Genomic DNA, 25,392 nt, shown 5'->3' on the forward strand with positions numbered 1-25,392 from the left:
ATCAACATAGTTCAAATAAGATTACATATTCAATATTATTTACCTTAAACTTGTTCAAGATTTGAAAATGGTCTTTAGTTTTATGACCAAGTAATTGCTTAACCCTTTCTGCATTTTTCGAAAGCCCTAGCTTAGATTGCATGGTACATAACTGTGTCATAAACCTCGCATCATGGAAAGTAGCGTCTTTTATATTTCTTTTGACTTTTACCGGGTTTTTTCACATAAAACTATGTTTTCAAAAATGTTTTTTGACGAGTCTAAAATGTCGTTGTTCACACAACTGATAAATCAATATGTTTATGACATGTATTATTAGATTACATATATAGACTCTTGTATTATGGTGTTTAACTTAACATAATTAGATATTTAGAGCCAACACGCAGTGCTGTTTACGTCTTTAAACGTCTTTATTTCTGGCGATTTTGTGTTTATTGTATACAGTATTTGAAAGTAGACGTTTGCGCATTGCAAATGATCGCAAGGATGTTGTGGTTCCTGTTTATAGTTTGACACTTATCATATTTCACTTGTTCTAAAATCGTAAATCCACAGACATAATGTTTGCACTTCGTACAGTATTTAAAAGCAAAATAAATTCATTTTTTCAGTGTTTGACTTAAATAACCAGAGTACTGTAAGTCTGCATGAGTACAACGAATAATTCATAAACATTGTTATTAATACTGAATTGGACTATATACCAGACAGTACATAGTATTGATAGTACAAAGAACAAGTTACAAATACCTTTTGATTGAACGTCATATAATTGATATTTTTGATCGCTTGCGAGCCTTTATTTGAAGAGTGTCTTTACTTTTATTTATTGCTTTTTATGAAGTTTTGTGAAGAATAAATTATTTATTTGTACAGTGATGAATCGAGTTCATGTCAAGAACATGTTCATTGGACTCTGCCACGGATGATTCTTTGCTAATTGCATACAACTATTGCTTTATCTTTGTACGTGGACAGACACTTCACAGTTGACGCATAGCTAACGTATTACACACTGATATGTATAAAACTGGATAACTCAACTTAGTGCCTGACTTGAAGCTGGGTGTCGGACATATTGGACTCAGGGGCGGATCTAGGCCATGGCGAAAGTGGCTTGAGCCACGGTCAGAATTCTGCCACTTAAGTTTTTCCAGGGTTGACTTTTTCATGATTAAAAATTTTGCTCAAATACAGCAAAATTCGATCAAAAGCAAAAATTGAATGAATTTTGTAATTTTTTGTCAAAAATTTGTGTTAACAGAACAAAAACTTCAAATTAAACGTCTTGTTAAAATAGTATTATCATCCAGTTAAACTCTGAACTGTAAAATCACCGAAAGCGTCTCGAATCTTGCCGAATACGCCATGAATATGCTCGGAATATGTTCGTAAATTCGAGCCAGCAATCTCAGAATGAAGAGCCACGGTCAGCGTTCAAAAAATTTCGCAATAGTTGCTAAATATAGTAACCTTTAGCCACGGTGCAGCGTTGCAAGCCAATCACAGGGAACGTTTTGGTCATGTGCGCCACGGTGAGCCACGGTGAATGTATTTTGATTGCGCAATAAATACAAGTCATATGAAATTGCTCGATTCTTGTCGACTTGAAAAACGCTACTTCTGTTTCTACTCAGCAATTAGGATCAATGGAAACTTCTAAAAAGATCGATGTTCTTGAAAAGCTCGTCCAAACCTTTCAGCAAGAGAACGCTTGCGAAATTATTTCTGGTGAATTGTCTAACTTGAGACAACACTGTGTTAAAATAATCAACGAGGAAAGGCTTCGTCGTATAAATTCTACTGGCGATATTATGCTACGAACTTGTTCATTTTCAAAACTGCAGTTCCCTGAAAGCCAAATTGAAAGATCAGGACCCAATGTCCCTGTTAGGTAAGAATTTACATGTATTGGGGTATTAATTTATATTTTTATTTACGTTTGACATCTTGGCCTGAAATATATGATCAATCCTTTAATTTTCAGCTATTCATATTTAGTGTATCATGTAAAATATATGTCTAAAGCTGTCATTATTTTGCATACTCAGTCTGTCTAATGTACGGCCTAAATAATTTTAATTGTTACTGTCTGTTAAATAAAATGTTTTACTTCAATATTAGTCAAAGCTAGTCTTTTTAAAATTTGACCCAATCAATAATGTATTATCCTTGTATTCCTGGCATTTTATGTTATCCCCTGGTTAAAGAAACTAACATATCATTTTGAATAACTGTTACTTTCTTTCGCGATTTATATAGAATATTGATGCTATAGTAGATGGAATCAATAAGTCGTCTGAATCCTGTTCGACATGCCTAGACTAGTTCCAAATCTTAGACTACCTGCCTGTGACTTTGACTTTATCATTATGTTACCAAATTAACACAAAGAGAAAATAGCTTTCTCAATTTCAATATTATTAGTCTATCTTTAACAGTATTGGTTACCCTTATTTATTCTAATGTCAGAGTCAGTCTAGCAGATTTGTTTCCAGGTATAGCTTGGTATAACAAAGCAGCCATTGATACTTAAATACTAATTTTTCTTTTAGTACTTTAGCCAATGGGAATTTTCTGTTCAATGCATGTTCTATTGCATTAGTTGGGAATGAGACTCTCTCTATTTACTTGAGATTCCTAACTAGTGTTGAAATGTTTGAGAATGCAAAATACTAATCTACCCATCCTCTCATCGAGTCCCAGCATAAAAATGGTGCGTTCACTTCACTTAAAAATGCCTTTGCCATGTGTATATGCAATGCAGCTCTAACCTCTTTAGAAAATGCGAATGAAATTGCAGCAGTTTTACAAGAAGCAGTGGAAAGAGCGAATAATTACACCTTTTCACCCTTGATGTGTATGTTTGCTTTGTCCACAGTAATCCAGTGTGCTATTCAGTCATACTACCCAATTACTAATGATGCTGAAGTGAAAGGAAATTGGGATTCGTTGGCTAAAATGTTCAATTGTACAATATATCCAAGTGATTTTGTTGATGGGAGTGCAATTGACTATGTCCATATCTTTCGTTGTGCTGCGATGCCACCTTCTTATTTGGTAGATCAAAAAATCCCATCCACCAAAAATCATTTTGTTACTTTGTGTTTAGAGGACCACCTTTGAACATTGCTTTTATTAATCTTGCCATCTTTACCATTGTTGGATAAACATCTTTGTCGCTGTTGGAAGAAGATCACCTTTGAACATTGTTTTTATTAATCTTGCCAACTTTACGATTATTGGATAAACATCTTTGCTGTTGTTGGAAGAAGATCACCTTTGAACAGTGCTTTTATTAGTCTTGCCATCTTTATGGCTGTTACAAAAGGCATCCTCGCTGCTTTTCGAAAAAGACCATTTGATGGGGCAACAAAGATGGGGAATTATTTTTTTGTAGTGAACTGTCTTTTGGTTATTCACTGAAAAATAACATGCTTCATCTTTCTCTCACTCCTGTGGCAACAATCCTGTGATTACAGAAAGGTACGGAAACTGCGTTGATTTTACATCAGACACCACAAGATAAGTAAAATTTTTATCCGAACAGAATTAAAAAAATGGCGATATTAGAATTTTTTTTAGATGAGATTATAACTAAAATATTGTTATATTCTACATTAAAAATGCAAGAATTTGCTTTTCCGAGAGTCTAGATTTCAAAATTTTCTGGGGGAGCATGCCTCTCAATCCGGCCCGCAGAGACACTTAAGAAAGCCAATTTCACCACTCACATTGACAAAACTGAAGAGATTAATTGTGATTTTGTAATGATATTACTCTTCATTGAAATTTAACCTTTAAATTTTGAATAAATATTTTCTTAACTAATGAAGCTTGTGTAATGTACTTCGTTTTATTAAAATATTTGTTCTTTGACCAGCGGTATACGGTTCGTCGGCCCTCAACATGCTTGATGAAAGTTCATGTGGCCCTCTGGCTGTAAAGTTTGGAGACCCCTGACGTAGGGTATGCATGAAATAACAGCGAAGACACGTGGTTGATATTGATTTAACATTAACTCTGTATTTCCCCTTTAAAATTTTATGATTGAAAGTTGTTTAAACTTTTAATGTTGGTCTGGTAAAAATCGGCATAACATTGTGAGTTGAAAATGTTTATTAAATGCTTTCTCGGGGAATACTCAAGCGAAGCAAGAAATTCCTTCAAATTATGGCAAAAAGTAATCATTGCATGCTGTTAAATTTATGTACTTGTGGCTTAAATGTTTATCAAATTACATCACATAGGCTCCAAGATCAGCTTTAAATATACAAATGAACTAATACTGCCAAAATTATCGAAATAGTAAAGTTTTGGTATTTTGCCTTGTATGCATTGCCATGAGAAGTAAGAAACAATTCCTGTGTGTACTCAATTTTTCTCATATTGACATTTACTTTTCCTTGCAGCATTTTTCGTTTTCCGAGCCTGTGAAAATATAACTATATGTACAAGCCCTACATTTTCTTAAATATCAGGTTTCGCTGAATATTAATCTTAACAGCTCAGCAATCGAGCATAACATCAACCAAAGTAATAGTTTGTTTTATGTTTATTGATGTCAACGATTTGTTGTACACGTACAGCTATACATCGTAAATATAAATCGCATCTTTACCATTTATTTGCGTGCATAGATTTATTTTATCTGATATGACAATGTTGTTCGTTGTGCCATATAGGACTCCCTGAATCTCATCAGGACGTGTATTTCTCCTCTTTGAGATTCTTGCCCTCTTTATAAAAGCACTCAAGAAACAGGAAAATCGAGTCATCATTAAAAGGCTTTCTAAAACACGACTAAATTAAGCCTCTTGTATATTAAAAACGTCCATGATTTCATGACATAAGCTCTAACTTAGCTTACAAATGAACTTATGTTGCTCAGAAATTGAAAGAGTACTAAAGCCACTGCAAGTCCAAACGGAATAAAAAGTCTTTTCTTCAAAATTTAGGTTTCCCATTATGTGTATAAGAAATATTGGCAAAATCTTAAGTAGAAAAAAAGACAAAATCTTTACTGACGAATATTAAACCAGACTTGCAAGCGCACCTCAGTTAAATATAACAGAACGTTAACGATGAATTTCAAACCAAGGATAGTTTCCCCTGTTTGCTATAAAAAAACATGCTTATAGCGAATCACTGAATAGTCAAGTAGTTATCTAAGGAAGGATGTACGTATTAAACAATATCAAATGACATAATTGGCACTTGCATGTACTGTGATGATAATATGCTCATTAGCACACACCTGCAATTGAAATTAACTTGGTATTATATTCATCAATGTTTTTATCTTCTTTGAATTTTTGTCCCCATTTACCTCATTTTGGCTAAAATTTTATTTCACATGACGTGGAAAAATCGACATGCAAGATCAGCTTTTGACATCAAAAGTAAACTCGAAATGAACTTATTGTTCACGGGATGTTTCAAGACACGATGGAGGATAAATAAGTGGGCTCAATTCAGCATCTTAAGTTTTAATACAGGCTATTTCATAGACCAGTGTAAGAGAATCATATGGAATGATTAAGAGTTACATATTAATACAGAAATTATAGATCATACTCCAACTTTTGTATATTGTCAAGAAAATTGAAATTGTAAAATTTCAGGATTTCACCTTGTACATGCACATCGCCATAAAGACCTTATCTTTTTCACTTACGGATACTCCGTACGAGGATCTGGAGGTCTTTGCAAACGGTCTAGAACTAGCAGCTTTCTACGCGCACTCCGTAAATGGAGTCCCGGTTTTAATGAGAATTGAAAAAATAATTAATGTTCGTGTAGTGAATCTGGTTTTTGAGTAATTCCGTCTCGTTATATTTCCAGAAGAATAACTATAATTTTTAACACACGTGGTATTTGATTTGCCCGAATTTACCCAAATTAAAGTAAGCACATGCCGTCTCACATGTCAATTGTCAACATAGTTAGTTATATACTGGTATTATTATTATTCAAAGTTTATGTTGTTTCCCCCGTAATCAAGAAGAATGGAAACAATAAGTAACAGCAATAAGTAGATATAGTGAATTATTCTAACCGAGCGAAAAAACTATACTATTTTTTTAATAGTTTTCATAATCTAACTCTGCTTTGAATTATTAGTTAGTAAACTTCTAAAATTTACATCCTTGCTTTACATCTAAAATATTATTAATTCTTTGTGTATCCTTGCTTTGTCTCATTGAGACATTAACGTAGCATTTCTAGTGGCGGATATAAACCAAAGTCAAGAAGTCCTTATGGCAAACAAAGTACTTGACTAGAGAAAAGTCTTTGCGCATTTAATAAAAACGACAAGTTTTTTTAAAATAAACATGTTTCAACATCTCATAATGCCATCTTCAGTATTATAAGGAATATTATGTATGTAATGAATATATATGAGTAATATGAGAAAACTTTTTTTAGAGTCTGCTCAGAAAGGAAACTTATTTTTCATAAATAATACATAATTTAAATTTATCAGTTGCCAGTCTACAAATAACAGCATCTGCAAAGAAATTTTAGTCGAAGAACTAGCATCCTTCTTTGCGCGCTCCGTAAATGGAGTACAGGTTTTTACCGAGAATTGAAAAAATAATTAATGTTCGTGTAGTGAATCTGGTTTTTTAGTAATTCCGTCTCTTTATTTTTCCACAAAAATAACTATAATTTTTAACGTACGAGGTATTTGATTTGCCCGAATTTGCCCAAATTAAAGTAAGCACATGCCGTCTCACATGTCAAATATCAACATAGTTAATTATATACTGATATTATTATTATTCAAATTTTATGTTGTTTCCCCCGTAATCAAGAAGAATGGAAACAATAAGTAACAGCAATAAGTAGATATAGTGTATTATTGTAATTATTTTTACTGACGAATATAAATCCAGACTTGCAAGCGTAACTCAGTTAAATATAACAGAACGTTAACTGTGAATTTTAAACCAATGATAATTCCCTTGTTTTCTATAAAACAACATGCCTATAGCTAATCTTTGAAAAGTCAAGTAGTTATCTAAGGAAGGATGTACGTATTAAGCAATATCAAATACCACAATTGACACTTGCATGTACTGTGATGATATTATGCTAATTAGCACACACCTGCAAGTGAAATTAGATTAGTATTAACTTCATTAAAGTGGTACTAAAACGAAAATTTTGCCTACCGTTTTTTTTTCATAGATTAATAGTGTATGTAAAAAAATCTCTTCTGGCGAAATTTTAGCGCAATGTATTTAATGCTGCTCGAGTTACGTAGCGATAAAACTTGTACTTTAAGAGCCGCCATTAAAATGCGCCATATTTGAATTTTCAAGAAGGAAGGTGCTTGTGACGTCATAGTCTTAACACGCGGCTGTTTACAATATAACACTATATACAAATAGAGATATAAAAGGTTGTATAACTCAATTTTTTTAACATGCCTTCAACACGCTGTGTCGTGCAAGATTGCAGTAATACGTCTGATAGAAGTACAGGCATTTCATTACATAAAAGCCCAAACGACGAGTCTTTAAGAAGAATTTGGGTTAAATTTGTTGAGACGAAGCGCGCAAACTTTAATCCGAGTTCGCGCGAAATTCGATTTATGATTTGTTCGAATCACTTCTCGGATGATTGTTTTGAGCGTTTTTCCATTTGGGTGGTATGACTAGACGGCTCAAACCTGGTGCCGTACCTACTATTTGGAAGAAATCGCCAACACCAACAACTTCAAGAGAGCGGCGTCAGGTTAGCACAAGTTACAACTATTATATACTTACACATATTGCAGATGATAAATTTTCACAATTTGAGAGAACCAATAATACATCCAGGTAAACTTTCAATATATAATATACAATTATACTAAGGTTTTAAAGGAAATACAAAATGAAGTGTCTGTATCATGCATGAAGAAAGAAGATTCGTGCTATTTTCAAGAAGAAAAAGGCACAACTGAAATTCCAGACCAATCTGAGAATGATGCATACGTAAAGCCAACAATTGCTCTTCACACATACGTGCACTTCGTAAAACAACTATTCCTCAATATTCTTACAGGACCAACAGATCACGCCCGATGCACCTAATTACACGGAAAACAAAGAAAATGAACCGGTTTGTATCTTTGAAATATATTTTTGTATAACTTTTGTAGACATTTTTAAACTTTCAGGATCATGCTACGGCGTCCTGTGAGAGTTGCAAGAAAAAAGATAGTGAATTAAAGATGTTGCATGGAGAACTTACAAAACTGCACACGAAATTAGCTATCAATCAAACGCAATGGATACGGACGACTAATTTAATAGCAAGAGAAACTGTAACCGATGAGAGAACTGACCCCAGTATACATTATTTACGTTTAAAGTTTCAATTCACAAAAGGAGACTATAGTAATAAAACAAATTTCAATGTTTTTTCAGATAAAAAGAATCCTACGACAGAACATGTTCATTTACAAGATGCAAACGAAGGCTAGTGTTAAAATATCAACGGCTCACACTTCAACAAAAACAGCATGTATAAAAAAACCACTACATCTTTGTCGTAATTTAGACCAGATTTCTGAAGAACTTATGGAGGATATGGACACATATATGTGTGATAGTGAAGAAACGAAACAGAAAGATCCATACAATACAGACCCTCTCTGGGAGCCTGAGCAGTTGAGGAGGGAATATGAGAACACTGCAGACGATGATGATAATTTAACTCGCAATCGGTAATTTAAAATAACGCTTTCTATGCGTGTATGTGTAACAAGTTTTGTGATAATTTCTGCATTTACAGTAATGTTTCTTTCATTATCAGAGTAAATGAAGGAACAAACAAAAGAGATGAGCCAAAGGGAATTGTTTTCCTTTCTCAGCTACTTTTGCTTTTTCAACACTGTCATCATTGCTTTCACCCCAACCCAAAAGTGAAAACAAGTTGTTGTGGCACTCTGTTGATTATTGAAAGTCAGTGCAGTAACTGTAAAGAAAGCTTTACCTGGAAAAGTCAACCATATCTTTTTGGAAAGTTTCCAGCTGGCAATATTTTGCTTAGTTTTGCTATTTTGTGTGCAGGTGCTTCAGTAAAAAAGGTGAGGAAGTATGTAGCAATGTATCATCTCAATCACAGATATTCAGTACTCCATAAACCAATGGCATTGTACAGGTACTTCAAGTGTTCAAGAACATGGGGTTGATCAGCTACAGTGAAGTCGCATATTATTATCACCAGAGACACTTTCTGTTTCCTTCCATTGTTTTATATTGGCGTAATTATCAAAAAAAGATATTGGAATCTCTAGAAGGAAAAGAAGTTGTATTGTCAGGAGATGGGCGGCATGACAGTATGGGTCATTCAGCAAAGTATGGCACATACACAATATTTTGCTGCACAATTGGATTAATCATTCATTTGGTTGTTGTACAGGTAGTTTTACTGGCTAACAATAAAATTAATTTGTTCCAAATACTTGAACATATGTCACTCACATTTTTGTCAAAGGCAAACCAAGCAGGGAGTAGTTCAGCTATGGAGGCTCTTGGTCACCAAAAGGCCATGTCATTTCTCCTTACAACTGGCCTAATAATAACAACATTCGTATCAGATCGACATGCCACCATAGCCAAATGGATGAGGGAAAAATGTCCAAAACTGTGCAAAGAATTGGGGAAACCAGTCATCCAGCATTTCTATGACCTGTGGCACATTGGAAAAAGTATTAAGTTATATATATACCTACATCATGACATATCAGTGAAAATCGTTTACAACAGCATGTTATTCTTATCTTATAGAGATTCAGAAGATCATGATTACATTGGCAAAAAAAAGACTGCCAAATCCTAGGAAGATGGAGAAAAGCATGCACGACATTTCTATTGGCTGCTACATCTACTTTATCTGGAATTGGAGAAGTTAAATGGGCCAAATTTGAATCTTTTTTCTATCACATTTTGAATAAACACAAAGACTTCCCAAATAAGATTTACAGCAGATGCAGTCACAGTGATGTCCTAAAGCCAAGAGTGTGGTTAACAAAGGGTACAATATTTTGAGTTTAAAAGAATATCATTACATTTGTTCACTTCAATATGCTAACTCTAAGCAACATGATAAAAACCCAAGTAAGTCAAATAGTTGGAATAATATTCATCTAGGATCTGTTGCTTATGAAAAGTTGAAAGATGCACTTACCAAAAAGAAACTTGTTAAAGCTATCAAACAAGCATCTTCTGTTGCCCAGACCAGCTGTTTGGAGGGATACCATTCAGTTGTTAATCATTTCGCACCAAAATTGATTCATTTCTCTTATTCTGGCATGTATTGCAGGTAAACTAAAAATCACAGTTTGATAAAATTCAAGACAAAGATTATGTGATAATGAAATAAAGTTAACTAATAATTTTCATTGTAGGTCCATCTTAGCAGCATTACATTTCAACTTTAATTTGCGGAGGGCTAGCAAGACTACACTTGATGGCGAAACTCGTCTTCGGTTCACATATCCAAAGTATAAGGAGGGAGAAGGAACTGTACGAAATGTTAGGGTGAAGAAAGACTTCTGTGAGTTTAATTGATGAGCATGAGAAATTAAATGCATGTGTTGTATTTACAAAACACTAATGGATTATTTACCAATTTTGTTGAAGCATATGTTGAAGAAATTTATGACACTTTGCTGAAGACTCCAAGGAAAAAGCTTGAAGAAGTTGAAAATGAATTGAGGAGACACACTCCAGAGCCAATGCACATGATGCTTTCTGAAAAGCAAGCAAAAGTTGATGCAATTACCTTGTTTCGTTCTCGAAAACGTAAACTTAACACTGACTGTCCCCCCACATGCACAGATGAAGAATGACAAGATTTGCTTGGTACAGGTCAAGAGCATACAGCTAAAAAAAGAAATCCATTGTGCAAGAAATGTGCAAAGCCTATGAAAGGTCACAAGAAGGGCAGTTGTCAATAATATAAATGTATATTTGTAAATTTTGTAAATATACCACCTATAATAGCTTTTTCCATCACCTTTTTACATTGCTATATGTCCTCATCCTCTTCGAATCCTTTGTAAGGAAGACACTTATTGTTCGGAAATGTCGTCCGTATTTTGTTGTTACAACAAGGCAGTGGCAAATGTCTGGAGCTGCCTGTAAAGTCCCATACAAGACGCACGAGTTGTCTGTACGATACTACTGTGAAGGTACCACAGGATTCATCCTGACATTCATCCTCACATTCATCCTCACATTCACCACAGGATTCACCACAACATTCAAAATTAGCATAAAGTGTGAAGTTGACACCACATTCATTTTAATATTATTAAATAACATCAGTTTCAGAAACAAAATAGAAAAAAACCGTATTTTTTGCTACAAAAAAGCAAAAGATGCACACGTGTTTGGTGCCGTTGTAAAGACCAAGTTATTTAGACAAGGATTATACTATTTTTATTTTGGTCGAAAGTCTTGGAGCAAATCTACAGCCTTTTAAAGACTACTTCCGCTTTTGTCTCTTTACGTTAAATAATTGCGCGATGTTTACAATGCATAAATGTTGACATCTAAAAAGGCCTAATTTTCAAGAAATAAACACGCTGGAAAATACTTGTGTTTGGTAACATCCGAAAGTACGTTTTCTGAGGATTTCAAATATATCTTTACTTTTGTGGCTCAAATTCGTGGAGCGAATCTACAGCCATGCAAAGTGGACTGTGAAGGTACCACAGGATTCAAGATAGTACGGTTTTTATACGGTAAACACGCTGCAATATACTCGTATTTGGTATCAGATTAAAGATCTTGCTATGAGGATTACAAATATGTCTTTATTATTGTGGCCGAAATTCCAGGAGCGAATCTACAGCTTTGGAAAGGTAGAGCATTTTTGCGTTAATTAATATTCGCGGTACTTAACTGACATGTTTATATATATCTAATTTTGATGAAGTTAACACGTTACAATTTACTTGTGTTTAGTATTGTCTTAAAGATCTTGTTCTGAGGATTACAAATATGTCTTTATTATTGTGGCCGAAATTCCAGGAGCGAATCTACAGCTTTGGAAAGGTCGAGCATTTTTGCGTTAATTAATATTCGCGGTACTTAACTGACATGTTTATATATATCTAATTTTGATGAAGTTAACACGCTACAATTTACTTGTGTTTAGTATCGTCTTAAAGATCTTGTTCTGAGGATTACAAATATGTCTTTATTATTGTGGCCGAAATTCCAGGAGCGAATCTACAGCTTGAGAAATGTGGAGACTTTTTGCGTTAATTAATTTGTGCGTTATTTAAATGAGATGTACTTATGTCTAATTTTGAAGTAGTGGTAAACGCGCTGCAATCATTTTTCATTGGGTACCATTTTAAAGATGTGATTCTGAAGATTGGAAAGATGTTCAGATTATCGTGGCACAAGTTCGAGGAGAGAATCTACGGCTTATGAAAAGAACAACACTTTTGTGCTATATAATTTGTTGCAATATAATTAGAACATATGTGTCTTATTTATTTCGTCGAATTGTTGAGTTTATGCTAATTTATGCAAACGTCATTTTAAGAATTTCACGGTTTAAAACCTTTGTCGTATCCTGAGTTTGCGTCTTTCTTGACTGACCGTTGAATCGTTGATGTCAACGGTTTTCCTGTATTATCGAAGCAATTATTACTTTTGCGAGAAAAGTTAATTCAGGATTATATTTAAATCTTTTGTGCTCTTCTCGTTTTCGTGTAACGCTAAATGATGAAGGTACGTTATCGCTTCTTCTTGTCTTACTGTCGTTCATGTCCTTTATGATTCACTGCATTTGTTTGTGCTTTTCAGCGCACTGCTGGTCGTCCATCGAAATACACGTTTGACGTGGATGCAATTGTTGCAGCTATGTCAAATGTGTCTGGCGACCAAAACGACTCTTACAGAAAGTCGAATAGCTTCTGGGGGGAAATTTTAGTTGAACTTGGGATTAGAAACAAATTGCTTGCACGGAAAAACCTATATCTTCGCTGGCACGATAACCGGAATGGCATGCGATCTGCAATCGAGCATGGGCGATTAGAGGTACGCAAAGGATATTTAATTTCATGTATTGATCATTCGTTTGACAGTAAACGGTTTATGAATTTTGGGCGGTTTGAAAATTATCTTAAACTTTCTGATTGGTTGTTTGTGTAAAGATTACGAATTAATTATTTTTCAAAACGTAATGACCGTTTGAATATTTGTGATATCTTCTGCGCATGCGCTGATTGATAACCGATGTTTGTGCTTGAGAATTATTCAAAGCAAAAGCAAGCCCAAAAATTTTCTGCGAACTTAAATTAAAATGCAATTTGTCATTTGAGTTATTAAGATTGTTGTATTTTTGCTGTATTTGATACGTCGCTCGCTCAGTGTATTGTGATGGAAAATTTATAGCATTTTGTACTTCGTGATGTTATCAGTACGACAAAGACCTTGCATAATTCATCGATATATAGTTGCATTATATGAAGCGTTAATCCTCACTTAAAGACGAAATAAAAGTTACATCGTCGAAAATATCGCTAACCTATTTATGTAAAACGCAAAAGTTACAAGCGTTTTGAATTATCGGTTGGGTGGAATATGTACAGTTCTGAAAATTGTTTTAAAAGAGTTTTTGAGGATAAAGTATTCACAGCAAAAATGGTTTTCGATGCACGATCTTTCGGACTTCACTTTTCTCAATAAGCACAGTCACGTGACATGCAATGTAATGAAGGGCGTCTTGTAAATGCAGAATAGTTTAGATAGTTATTGGACCCACATGTGTGCATAGCTTAACTTTGTTTTTAAGGCTATTACACTATTTTTGAGGGATTAGCTCCATAAAAATTTGCGTGTATCCATACCATAGGCAACATATGCCTCACTTGCACTAAATTATGTAATAATTCAATTTTTAATTAAGGTATTTAAGTGGCTATATGCAAATAAATCCATTGATAATGTACACTCTATCGGGAATGATTTATGCAAAAAGTTTTGATTTGGGTAATGCATTTCCATAAATCTGGGACTGACGGTAATCGTATTTTTCAACTTCAAATTTAATCTGAAATGTCTAAATGTCCAAGAAACGTTGTTTTTGGCATATTATTTACATATTTGGCTATTTAAGTCCAATCAATTTTAGTCAATTCATCTTTTGAGCGTAACGTCAGTGAACATTGATTATGGAGACCTTGTATTGTAGCACATTTATCAACTGCGTTAGCTATTTCTTTTCTTTGTTCTTCTTGGCGGCGCTTCCAGCATTCCTGTTGGGGGTATGGTGGGGGGAGGAGGGAAGGTCATTAGGAACCTCACACCTTTTTTGTAGCATGTGACAGGGATTTGAAAACGCGTAATCTTGGAAGTCTCACATTCTGTATAAATAGGACGCATGCTTATAGCCTTTAAAATAAAAGAGAATATTTACGTCGAATAGATGTTGCATATCCTTGCTGTAATGTGAGGAGGGGTGGCGGTGGCAGGTGAAACTTGAGTCTACAAATATAAGGTTCATGCAAGTTAAAATCGGTTGCTCATGTGTTCAGAGAATATTCTAACCATTTTAGGTGCCCAAATATAAATCTTTATATAAATTTTTTATTTTTAGATCTTTAGACATAACGTAATGGTTGAATTGTAAATATTTCAATATTGTTGTAATCATTAATATCGCCTTTTTTTATTTTAAGCATATTTAATTATTAATATCTTGAAATAGTTTATTACAGTATTAATAATGATGGTACTATTTGCTTTGTTGTAATCCAGACCATACTTCGAATTAAATCGATGTTTCTTTTGATGCACTCAATTTAATATAATACACTTGTTTGCATGTTTTAAAATGCTGAAGATATGTTAGCCAGCCATGACAATAATTATAATGATAATGTGCATCACCCGTCGTCAAGTCGCGAGTTTTTGCCTTTTTTAAAGTCCCGACGATTTAACACTCTTAGTGGTGAATGCACAGGAAACGACCATTATGATTTTGGCCAATCAGCGACTGACAGTGATGAGGCTAGCGAGGAATTCGACATGGTCACTACCCAGAAGCATTTCACTGAAGATATTCATTACACTAAAGAAAGTGAACATGGAGATGCATCTTCTATTAAACAAGATTCAAAAAAAGAAGTTTCAAGCAGACACACCAACAATGTGGTCAAAACCTTAGCACAATCCAATAAAGAAAACAAATGCATAAAACGTAGAAGATGCATACCGAAAGCCCATACTCCAGAAAGGAACAACCAAAACTATGGTGTCTCTGTCAAAAGAAGATGTTGGAATCTATATTTTGTGCGATGAAAAGAAAGAAGGTTGTCTGGAGTTTTATCATCCAGAATGCGTTGGTTTACCTCATCTTAAAACAAAGAAACAACTCGAAAAATACAGTAATTGTATAGACGGCAAATCTTATATCTGTCCTATTTGTGCTAGCAAAAAATCCCGCAATAAATACCGTCCACAAGAACTGCTGTCACTTTCAAACAAAGAAACTGATGACAATGATCCAATGCACGTTTTTGGCACAAATGATATTCACGAGGAGGGTGTCCTGGAGTCACATGGAGAAATGGAAGACGTGGTCGATAACAGAGAATGTAATGTACTTTTACATCCTTCTTCACCGTGCATTGATGAAAAAGATGAAAACATATGTATTTCAGATCGTGTATCTTACAGCATGGAAAGTAGTCCGTCGATTGAGAAAGTCATTTATCACTCTGACGAATTTCAAAAATGTCATTCCTATGATTATAAGGAAGAGGAAAAAGTACAACTGACTGACTTCTCAAGCAAGTGGCGCGATGATTGTAATGATAAAAAAGTATCATCTCCCACAGCATTTTTTGCAAAACTTGACAATGTTGATAAAAGACCTTCTACTTGTGAAAGTGATTCTAGCGAGGGATGGGAGCCGATGAAAATATCAGAAGATGAAGATAATATGGATAATGTTTGTGCTAAAGCAACATCTTCACCATTCAGCGATGTTGAATCGTATGAGATGTCTTCCAAAGAAAAGAACGTTGGCAAAACATATGCTAATATTACCCCAAACAATAATTGCAACACATCAAACTATTGCTCCGATGAGCACGAAACTTTCCAGAGAATGATGGACTGCCCATATTTGCCACGACCAAATACATTCTTTATAGCCGATGTTTGTAGGTCTGCAACATTTTTTGAGTGAAGCAGAGTGGTCAAGGATCAGACCTACCACGGAAAAACCAAACACTCTTCGGTGCCCATGGACGGATATCATGATGGATCACATGAAAAATCCAACGCCTACTGCACCTTCCAATTCGAAAGGCATTTCATCGCTAAGGAAAATTCGAGAAAAGAAATACGCCGATTGTGTTTAATGCTACAGGTCACTGCATCTTTGCAGATTGTTCTTGCAAGTTTGTATTGCAAATCTTTCGCAAAGACTTTCTTCCCAAGAAAGTTACCGTAACTTATGACGGATCTGTGAAACACGCTGCTGGAGAGCGCCAGTCTAGGTTCATAAAGAGTGACAAACGTAAGCAACTGGCAAATCAATTTCACAAAGGACCTGGCCAACCTTCAAAAGTGTACCAAGAAATAAAAGAGGGATTATCGGTAAATGCAAAGGCAGCTGGAAATAGAAATGAATGTGGTAAAATTCCAGATACTGTGAGAAAAATAGCCAGTGAAGGAAGACAACAAACTCAGCTGGACAAAGACGTCATGACTTCCTTGAAGATGGCTATGGATGATTTAATTCAGCGAGAAAAACAGCGCGAGATGCCTCCCAAACAGATTGAAGGATTTGTTCAAGCAATTTCATTTTGTCCACTTTGGGTATATATGTGGAATGAAGATCAGGTGCGTCTTTGGCATTACTTATGCATGAAAGATATTGCATACATGGACGCAACCGGAACGATTGTGCAAGATTTCATGGGCAAAAGAGTACTTTATTATGCAATTATTGTTCGACACCCAAAGAAAGGAAATCCATCAGTGCCGATTGCCGAAATGATAACAAATGATCACAGTGCTCCCAGCATACGTTCCTTTATTGAGAGGTTTCGTCGAGATGAGGCAAACGTTTTCAAAGGAAACGTTCGAATACCTCGTCAGTTAAATACAGATTACTCAAAGGCGTTGATATTGGCTGCTCTGAAAGAGTTCAACGGAGAAACCCTTGCTCAGTTTTACTTCGAGCATTCAGGATTGTGCAGAGGATGGCATCAAACGAAGATTTTGCATTTATGGTTTTACATGTTGGCTGCAGTCATTTCATGAACATAATTCATAGGCGTTTGAAATCAATTATGCGTATCAAAGTCAGTACGACAAACGAGGTGTGGTATCGCTTTAACATGTATTGTGTGTCGCTGTTGGTAAACTCTAGAACCCAAGAAGAATTTGATCATATTCTTCTACCTGTTGCAATTTGCCTGCTTCATAAGACTCAAAATGATGAAGTCCAAAACGCGTTCAGCACCTTATGGAAATTGATCCATGCAATGGAGGAACGAGAACAAATCCTTGAACATGTTGAAGTGCATGGAGTCTTTTCAAATGCAGGCGATGATGATGCCGATCTTACTGAAACAGACAGAAATACAAGTCAAAATCCATTCAAAAATCATTACGATAGCTTGCTACGAAATGTCAAAGAAAGAGCGATGGAAGATGCAAAACATAGCAAGGCAAATAATAGATGCTACGCACCAGAATTTTTTGCATTCATAGAATCTTATCTTTGTGAGATGCCTTTGTGGTCTGGTGTACTTTTAGGTTCATTAGACCGATACATAGAGGAGAACGATCCAGTTTACGAAACATTACACGACTATCCGTACCTTTCATTTAAATCAGAAAACTCAAAAACAGAGGGCTATGTGGAAGGTGTCATGCGAAACTTAAAACAAGAAGATTTTCCAAACAAAGAAGACTGCGTCCTGATGCATTTGTTTTGGAAAATTATGACAGAATTAGGCGACGAATGACAGATTTCTCGGATAGACTAACTGCTAATAAACCTACCAGAAAACAAAGACGTCCAATAAATTCTTCGAAAAATTTTCAGACGCAAACATCGGACAAAACATCTGCACAAGAAATCGATATAAAAGAAAATACAAAAGAAGCGAAAGCAATACTATCGTAAGTTCAGATGACACTTCAGATGATGAAGTTGATGATTATTCACAAGTCAGTGAAACATGGGGGAAAAAGACTCCATCGACACCAAAAACTAATGCTAAAGTTGGACAATTCCAGCAGTCACCGGCAATTCCGTTAAGCGAAACTCCAGAAATCAATAAATGTACACAGAGTAGACGTCCACCGTCATCATTCTTAAATTTTTTCATAAAGGTAGTAAGAAAGAGAGCTTCTAAAAATCGCCCTAACGTTTTTAACGAAAGAGGCAGCTAAATTATGGCTAGATATGTCGGCAGAGGACAAGTTCCGCTTCAAGGATACAAGTATGTTGACGAAAACAAACAAAGTAAAGACAGCGAGCGTACGAAATCCAGCAAATCCATTGGTGCGTCGCACAAGATGCACGTGTCTTTGCTAAGAAAAGAATTAACAAGAGGTTTAATCAATAAGGGTAACGATTGCTGGTTGAACAGTCTTCTGCAATGTTTGCATGCATTAAAAGTTGAATACCCCGAAACAACGACAAAATGTAATCCAACTGTAGTGAAAGTACTGAATAAAACCTTGCGAATATTAAAAAAACACGAATGACAAACCTTTGTATCCACAACAGCTGCACGACATTTTTAATAAGTATTTTGGTTATGCGAGTGGCCAACAACATGATATTCACGAGAGTTTTATAGTTTTGCATGAACATTGTGACGCAGGCTCCTTTAGAGGAACGTACAAATATAGAAAAATTTGTGATGTATGTGGAAAAACTCGGTTGCATGATGAGGAAACCTTCATGACGCTTTTTTGCTTCCGTTGACAATGGCAACAAAACCTTAACAGAAAAAATCGAAGAGAGTTTAATCGATTCTGTATTTACACACTGTAGCACATGCAGTGTGAGGACGAATCACGTTCGCATAGGTGAACTCAAAACACTGCCTAAAATTTTATGCCTTGGTTTCAAAAGATTTGTTTCAAATGGATCAGGAGTTACGAAGAGTTGTCAGAGAGTTCCACTGCCATTAAAATTAACATTGCAGAATGATGGTGCATCGGCCACTTATCAATTATCCTCATGTGCATTGCATTACGGCTCAGGTATTGATGTTGGCCATTACACAGCTGTAATATTCAAAGATGGAAGAGTTTATGAGGTCGACGATACATTCGTCTCTGATATATCACAAAAGTGGAAGCAAAGGTGTCAACTTATGCGTACATAGCCTTTTACTCCGCTGAAAATTTTAGTGACAAAGGTTATGGAGACGAACGACAGTCGTCAACCCAACTCAGCGATGATAGTGACAATGAGGACATACCCCGAAGTACAAGCTCACCAAATTTTGTGGGCTCTGTTCATAGCACAAGTGCGCCAACCGCACAAACGAATAGTAGAGATGTCCAATCAAAGGTCGATAGTTTGCCTCCGTCAATTGCACAAAAATATAAGAAAATGTGCAAGGTATTTCACTCACTTTGTGATCTCAATGTAAGAAATGAACGTGTTGCTTCATTTAAAACACACGGATACAATCTTCTGGGAAAAGATATCAAAACTCTTGAACCTTTGGAAAAGGGTTTTTCAAACGATACATATGTTCTTTCCAACCCTGGATGGCTCAATGATGAGGTTATAAATTGTTACCTTCTATTGCTAACAAAAAATACGGAAAAGTTTGGATTGCGTAGTTTTGCATTCACGACACAATTCATGACAAAACTTCGATCCGTACGCCAGCCGAACAATAAAGAGCGCTTTCATGAAATGTTAAGGAGGCACTACCGAGGTGTTTTGTTTCATCTTTACGACGTGATTGCAATTCCTATAAATGTTGGACAAGGTAGTCACTGGTGTATGGCAATAATCAACACTGTTGAATGTTGCATTTATTTGTACGACCCAATGGCAAGAGGCAGTCAATATCTAACATTGGTAGATAATATAAAATTTTACTTCAAAGAACTTTACCGAATGAGAGGTCAATGTATCGAAATAGCAAACAAAAATTTCGTGTCGGAATTCTCGGCGCATTGGGAAGACAAATTTCCAGCGCAGAATGATGCCATTAGCTGTGGTGTTTTGTCCTGGCTTATGCTCGTTATAGAATGGGCTTATATGATCATAGTCCAAATATTTTTTTGATAAACGCATTGCGACCAATAATTGCTAATGAGCTGTACATTAATGAACTCGTTTTCATTTCAAAAACAATATTTCCTCGTGACGTTAGATGTTGTCAAATACCAACGTCTTACAAGCAAAATGTCGGTCGTCTCGTAACTCTTAAATGTTTTGTAATGGGGAAATACCTAGACAGTTCCAATGGAAACACAATGATAACATTGTTTCATTAAATCAAACTTATAGCTTTACATTGGAATATCATAATTGTGGTGAGTACGTTTGTTATGTTCTTTTCAACGACGAGCAAACACATCTCACAAACACATGTATTGTTACCGCTTTATGAAAAATCAATTAATGAAGAAACTAACTGTATGTCTTGCATATACCGATAAATTCATTGTTGATGCACAACTGGCTGCTCTAATGCGCCGTTGCTGCAGAAATGTCAGACAACGCAACTGGCTGCTCTAATGCGCCGTTGCTGCAGAAATGTCAGACAACGCAACTGGCTGCTCTAATGCGCCGTTGCTGCAGAAATGTCAGACAACGCAACTGGCTGCTCTAATGCGCCGTTGCTGCAGAAATGTCAGACAACGCAACTGGCTGCTCTAATGCGCCGTTGCTGCAGAAATGTCAGACAACGCAACTGGCTGCTCTAATGCGCCGTTGCTGCAGAAATGTCAGACAACGCAACTGGCTGCTCTAATGCGCCGTTGCTGCAGAAATGTCAGACAACGCAACTGGCTGCTCTAATGCGCTGAGAGACGTCTCGTATTATATCACGAGAAAATGCGGCTGTCCATGTCGGAATTGCACCACCCTATCGCGGTGTGGTTCCTAGGCATGCTGATGAGCCCTGATATTGGGCGAAACAGTCACATTCTTTAAAGAATAGAAAAAAATGAAATAGATTAGATTCAAAGTCGAAGCATCGTATAGTTACGCTATTTTGTATTAGTACTTCACTATGATGAGTCATTTCTACGATAGGAGTGAGGTCAGCTACTTTTAAAAGCAAATTAGAGCTCTGTCTCTTTCTGTCTATGTCTAATAAAGCTATCTTTCTGGTAAGATAGCTTTATTAACTTGTGTTAAAAGGCGTTGAAGGGCAACAAAAGTCAGAAAGTAAGGACATCCTAGAATATATTAGTACCAGTTGCGAAATTGTATGTTGTATGTACGAGATCAAAATGGACACTTGCACGCTTCATTTGTACGATTTTATTGTGCGCTCGTTCGCTACGCTCACTCGTTTGTTTTCAATCCCTCTTCTACTCGTGCATAAAAATCGTACGCACTCACCAACCATGAAGGAATATATTAAAATCACGTGTTAACCCTGACCATTTTACAATAAAGATGTCATTCTGATGTCGAAACATGTTTGTCATCGAAAGATGTCGTTCTGATGTCGAAACATGTTTGCGCTTAAAAATCGTCGTGTTTCTCAAATTGTAATGTTTTATTGACAAATAACTTTAAAACACCAACACTATTCTGGAGTTTTGATTTTTCGTGCTATTATTATATTCTCCTACATTATTTAAATTTCGAACCTATGAATATGTTTATTTTTTTGCAACATATTATTTTTTTAGTGATTTACAATGTCTTCAAACTTGACAGCTGACATTGTCTTTTGTTTCATAGCTAGTTTGTCGATGAATGACGATGACGCATGCAAATGCGTGCACCAAGGGTTAATCGTTCTTCGACACAAACAATAGAAATAAAATCAGTTTATCGTGTTTTGTTTCTTCAATCACTGCAAAAACAATATTAAAATTTTTTTGATTTGAAATCTGCCAAACCGACATTCTGTGCGTCATCGTTGAATAACAAAATACGTCACAAAGCTGTTGCATTTTCCAGTCGATGTCAAGTATGCTGACTTTGGAAATTACTTTTTATCAGCAAAAAAAAATAAAACATGCTACCTTTTGTTAGTTTTTTCTACAAAAATATCAGCAACAGCCTACTCGGATCGGTTCAGAGATCATTTTAATGTTTTTGTAGAAGACGAAACTCTTACCAAAAATTCTGTAACTTCCCTACCAAACAACACAACTGAAATTTTCTCCGGCAGTTGGAAATCTTCAAAGGAGTGGCCTTTGCTTTGCCGCCTTTTCTCTTTAGTTCACTAATTAGGAATGCGATTGGTCCATCATAAAGAAGTAGTAATGCGATTGGTCCATCAAAAGAGATACAAATGAAGAAGCCAGTGTTAATATCACGCGTCATAATTCTCATTCACTTTTGTTGAGTGTGCCGTGGTAATAACAGATTAGAAGTGTGTACGGAAAATGTAAGTGAACAATCCTTTATAGCAACTAGATTGTTTCAATAATTTTACCCAAAGTAAAATAAGTATATATATTTAGACACAACCATATGCATATTTTGATTGTTTTTATGCTTGGGATTGCCTTATTCTCTACCAAAAGTTTTATACATTAATACGCTGCATCACATGGTACTAAAGCATAAATATTTAAGCTTTCTCCGGAGGCGAAACTATAATGATATTTTTTATTGTATTTATGATTCCATTTTTATGTAATGTGTCACTGCTTGAACGTTCGTTTACTCGTATAAACGCATGAGCATCGCCGCGTTTACACATGTCGGTGCCCAAGGCATTTTCTTATTGCGGTACCCCATGACGCATTGTTATATCCTTTTAGCATGGATCGCGGGGCACATGGCATATTTGCCACTGTGCGATATCGGCAATGGGCATAAGACGATAAGTTTGTTCACGCTGTACAACTAATGATAAACATTATTTTCTATTTAGAAATGGCCGAAAAAGTAGCACAAAATGGTAAAACGATAAGTAACATTTTTTGCAAAGTTTCTTAGTTTTCTGCATTAAGTGAAAAGAAATATTTCAACTTGTCTTTATGGCAAAGTGTACAATGTTCAACAATAGTTGATTCAATTCTATTACATCACCATCAACCTTACTTAAACGTGCTTATGCTAAAGAATAGTCGCAAAAGAATTGTGTTTATTAACATGCATGTTATTCAATCAGTTTAATGTGTGTTCTTTGTTCCAGATACTCAAAACAAACGAGAGGGGGTAAAGGTGAGCCAGTTCTTCGGAATAGATATAAAATTTCAAAATGTTAATAGCTAAATACATTTGCATAAAGATGACTCAAACCTACAAAAATATCTCTTTTTTTATGAATCGTCTTAATCAGAAGAAGAAAATCGAAAGAAGCGAAAAGGTTTGTTGCATAATTTGTACAATATATCGACTAAGAGTGTTTTTTGTACTTGTGCTTAACATAGTACTTATACATGTATGATAATTGAATATCTTTATGATCGTTTTTCATGTTAAGCGAACGCCAATGAATATAGTATAAAAAGCTGTTCCGCAACACTGTAAAATTCACTATCGCTTTTTATAACAACCATCTAAATGCATGGTTGAGAACAGGTTTCCAATTCTAATACATGTTTTTTTGTATTTTGTTGGGCATGGAAAATCTCTAACGTCTTTATCGTTCGCAACTTTTTAGCAGACGTCGAAAACAAGCAAGAAGAAATAAGTGAGTTTAAACTAATGACACACTTGTTCGCACAAATTATATGTTGATTTTATTACTTTATTATTTCAGAATGTAACACATGCAATGACGTGGGGCACGCCCCCGAAGATTGCCCAACCAAACCGCGTCGAGGGAGGCGGGGTGCCAGGAGAGGCCGCGGCGGACGGCGTGGTCGTCCCCAATGGCGAGGTCGCGGAATTTGGCGTGGAAGGGGGCGTGGCCAAGGGCGTGGAAGCGGGCGTGGCCAAGGGCGTGGAAGCGGGCGTGGCCAAGTTGTTATCAATATATTTACAAGGTAGAACGATTTTCATTAAACATATATCAAACAAAAAAGATTAAAAATTTACTTCATCAATTAAGTAGTGAAGCTTTTTAAACTATATTCGCACAGAATAAAAAGAAAACATTCTGATTCGGACTCTATTCGATCAATCAAAAACAAAACTTATTTCAAAACAATGCAAAAAATAAATATGATTTTCTTTTGTTATCTCACATTGTTCTTACCATCTTTTGCAGGGACTAAGGAGGTTAGAAAGTCTTAACGAAAGAGGAAAAAAAAAGTTTAAAAAAATCGCCAAAAAAAATAAAAATTTTTGAAAACGTATCTTTCCTGTGTCCAATCATTATTACAAACAGCTATTCATTATCAATCAATTAAATTCGCCCGGATGGAGGGCAAATTCAGGTCCCCGTTGTATTGCGACCTTGTTTCGTGAAGCACTAAAAAAGTATACACGAAGAAGCCCAAACCATTGTGCCATCTGACATCCAGCTTTTGTTTGGCTCGTTCTTTAATAAACTGCATGTAAGTTTTTAAGTTCTTAAGGAAATTTATTAACTAAAACGTTAAAAAATGTTTTTTACGAGCTGTTATTGTAATTACATGTTGTTTATAAGCTATATGATATGTCCATTCAAAGAAACAACAAACAAAACATTTTTCTTCCTAATTGTAATCCTCAGAACAAGTTCTTTAAGACGATACTAAACACAAGTAAATTGTAGCGTGTTAACTTCATCAAAATTAGATATATATAAACATGTCAGTTAAGTACCGCGAATATTAATTAACGCAAAAATGCTCTACCTTTCCAAAGCTGTAGATTCGCTCCTGGAATTTCGGCCACAATAATAAAGACATATTTGTAATCCTCAGAACAAGATCTTTCAGACGATACTAAACACAAGTAAATTGTAGCGTGTTAACTTCATCAAAATTAGATATATATAAACATGTCAGTTAAGTACCGCGAATATTAATTAACGCAAAATGCTCTACCTTTCCAAAGCTGTAGATTCGCTCCTGGAATTTCGGCCACAATAATAAAGACATATTTGTAATCCTCAGAACAAGATCTTTAAGACGATACTAAACACAAGTAAATTGTAGCGTGTTAACGTCATCAAAATTAGATATATATAAACATGTCAGTTAAGTACCGCGAATATTAATTAACGCAAAAATGCTCGACCTTTCCAAAGCTGTAGATTCGCTCCTGGATTTTCGGCCACAAAAATAAAGACATATTTGTAATCCT

At 35.4% G+C, this 25,392-nt stretch overlaps 2 protein-coding genes and 2 long non-coding RNA genes across 6 annotated transcripts; 3 read left to right on the top strand and 1 right to left on the bottom strand.

Moving 5' to 3' along the window:
- The first annotated feature begins 1,619 nt into the window (after positions 1–1,619).
- LOC124448268 lies at positions 1,620–3,232 on the top strand. Its single transcript, XM_046999276.1, has 2 exons — positions 1,620–1,897; positions 3,116–3,232. Exons 1-2 carry the CDS (start codon positions 1,653–1,655, stop codon positions 3,171–3,173), a joined length of 303 nt encoding a protein of 100 aa, XP_046855232.1. The 5' UTR covers positions 1,620–1,652; the 3' UTR covers positions 3,174–3,232.
- A 4,425-nt stretch (positions 3,233–7,657) lies between these two features.
- Positions 7,658–8,511, top strand: LOC124448299. The gene is made up of 3 exons (XR_006949009.1): positions 7,658–7,746; positions 7,869–8,345; positions 8,424–8,511. It is a non-coding gene; the product is annotated as an uncharacterized LOC124448299 (long non-coding RNA).
- On the bottom strand, positions 7,834–11,303 carry LOC124448298. Of its 3 annotated transcripts, XR_006949007.1 has the most exons (6): positions 11,020–11,303; positions 10,630–10,754; positions 10,189–10,328; positions 9,483–9,690; positions 8,992–9,291; positions 7,834–8,083 (listed from the first exon to the last, which is right to left on the bottom strand). It is a non-coding gene; the product is annotated as an uncharacterized LOC124448298 (long non-coding RNA). The 3 variants fall into 3 exon arrangements; XR_006949008.1 differs by lacking the exon at positions 11,020–11,303 and having other exon boundaries at positions 9,483–9,573; positions 10,630–10,980; XR_006949006.1 differs by lacking the exon at positions 11,020–11,303 and having other exon boundaries at positions 10,630–10,980.
- LOC124448296 lies at positions 9,181–10,327 on the top strand. The gene is given in 4 exon segments (XM_046999311.1): positions 9,181–9,709; positions 9,789–9,819; positions 9,821–10,035; positions 10,152–10,327. Coding segments are annotated over 4 exon segments (951 nt in total).
- Positions 11,304–25,392: the final 14,089 nt, after the last annotated feature.

Source organism: Xenia sp. Carnegie-2017, unplaced genomic scaffold, assembly GCF_021976095.1.
Source record: "Xenia sp. Carnegie-2017 unplaced genomic scaffold, XeniaSp_v1 HiC_scaffold_23, whole genome shotgun sequence".
Classification (NCBI taxonomy): domain Eukaryota; kingdom Metazoa; phylum Cnidaria; class Anthozoa; order Malacalcyonacea; family Xeniidae; genus Xenia; species Xenia sp. Carnegie-2017.

Bases quoted from the DNA above. Each gene is read 5' to 3' on its own strand.
- LOC124448268 (XM_046999276.1), top strand. From the start codon at position 1,653: ATGGAAACTTCTAAAAAGATCGATGTTCTTGAAAAGCTCGTCCAAACC. The intron at 1,898-3,115 runs GTAAGAATTTAC...CTTTGTGTTTAG, and splicing joins GGACCCAATGTCCCTGTTAG to AGGACCACCTTTGAACATTG.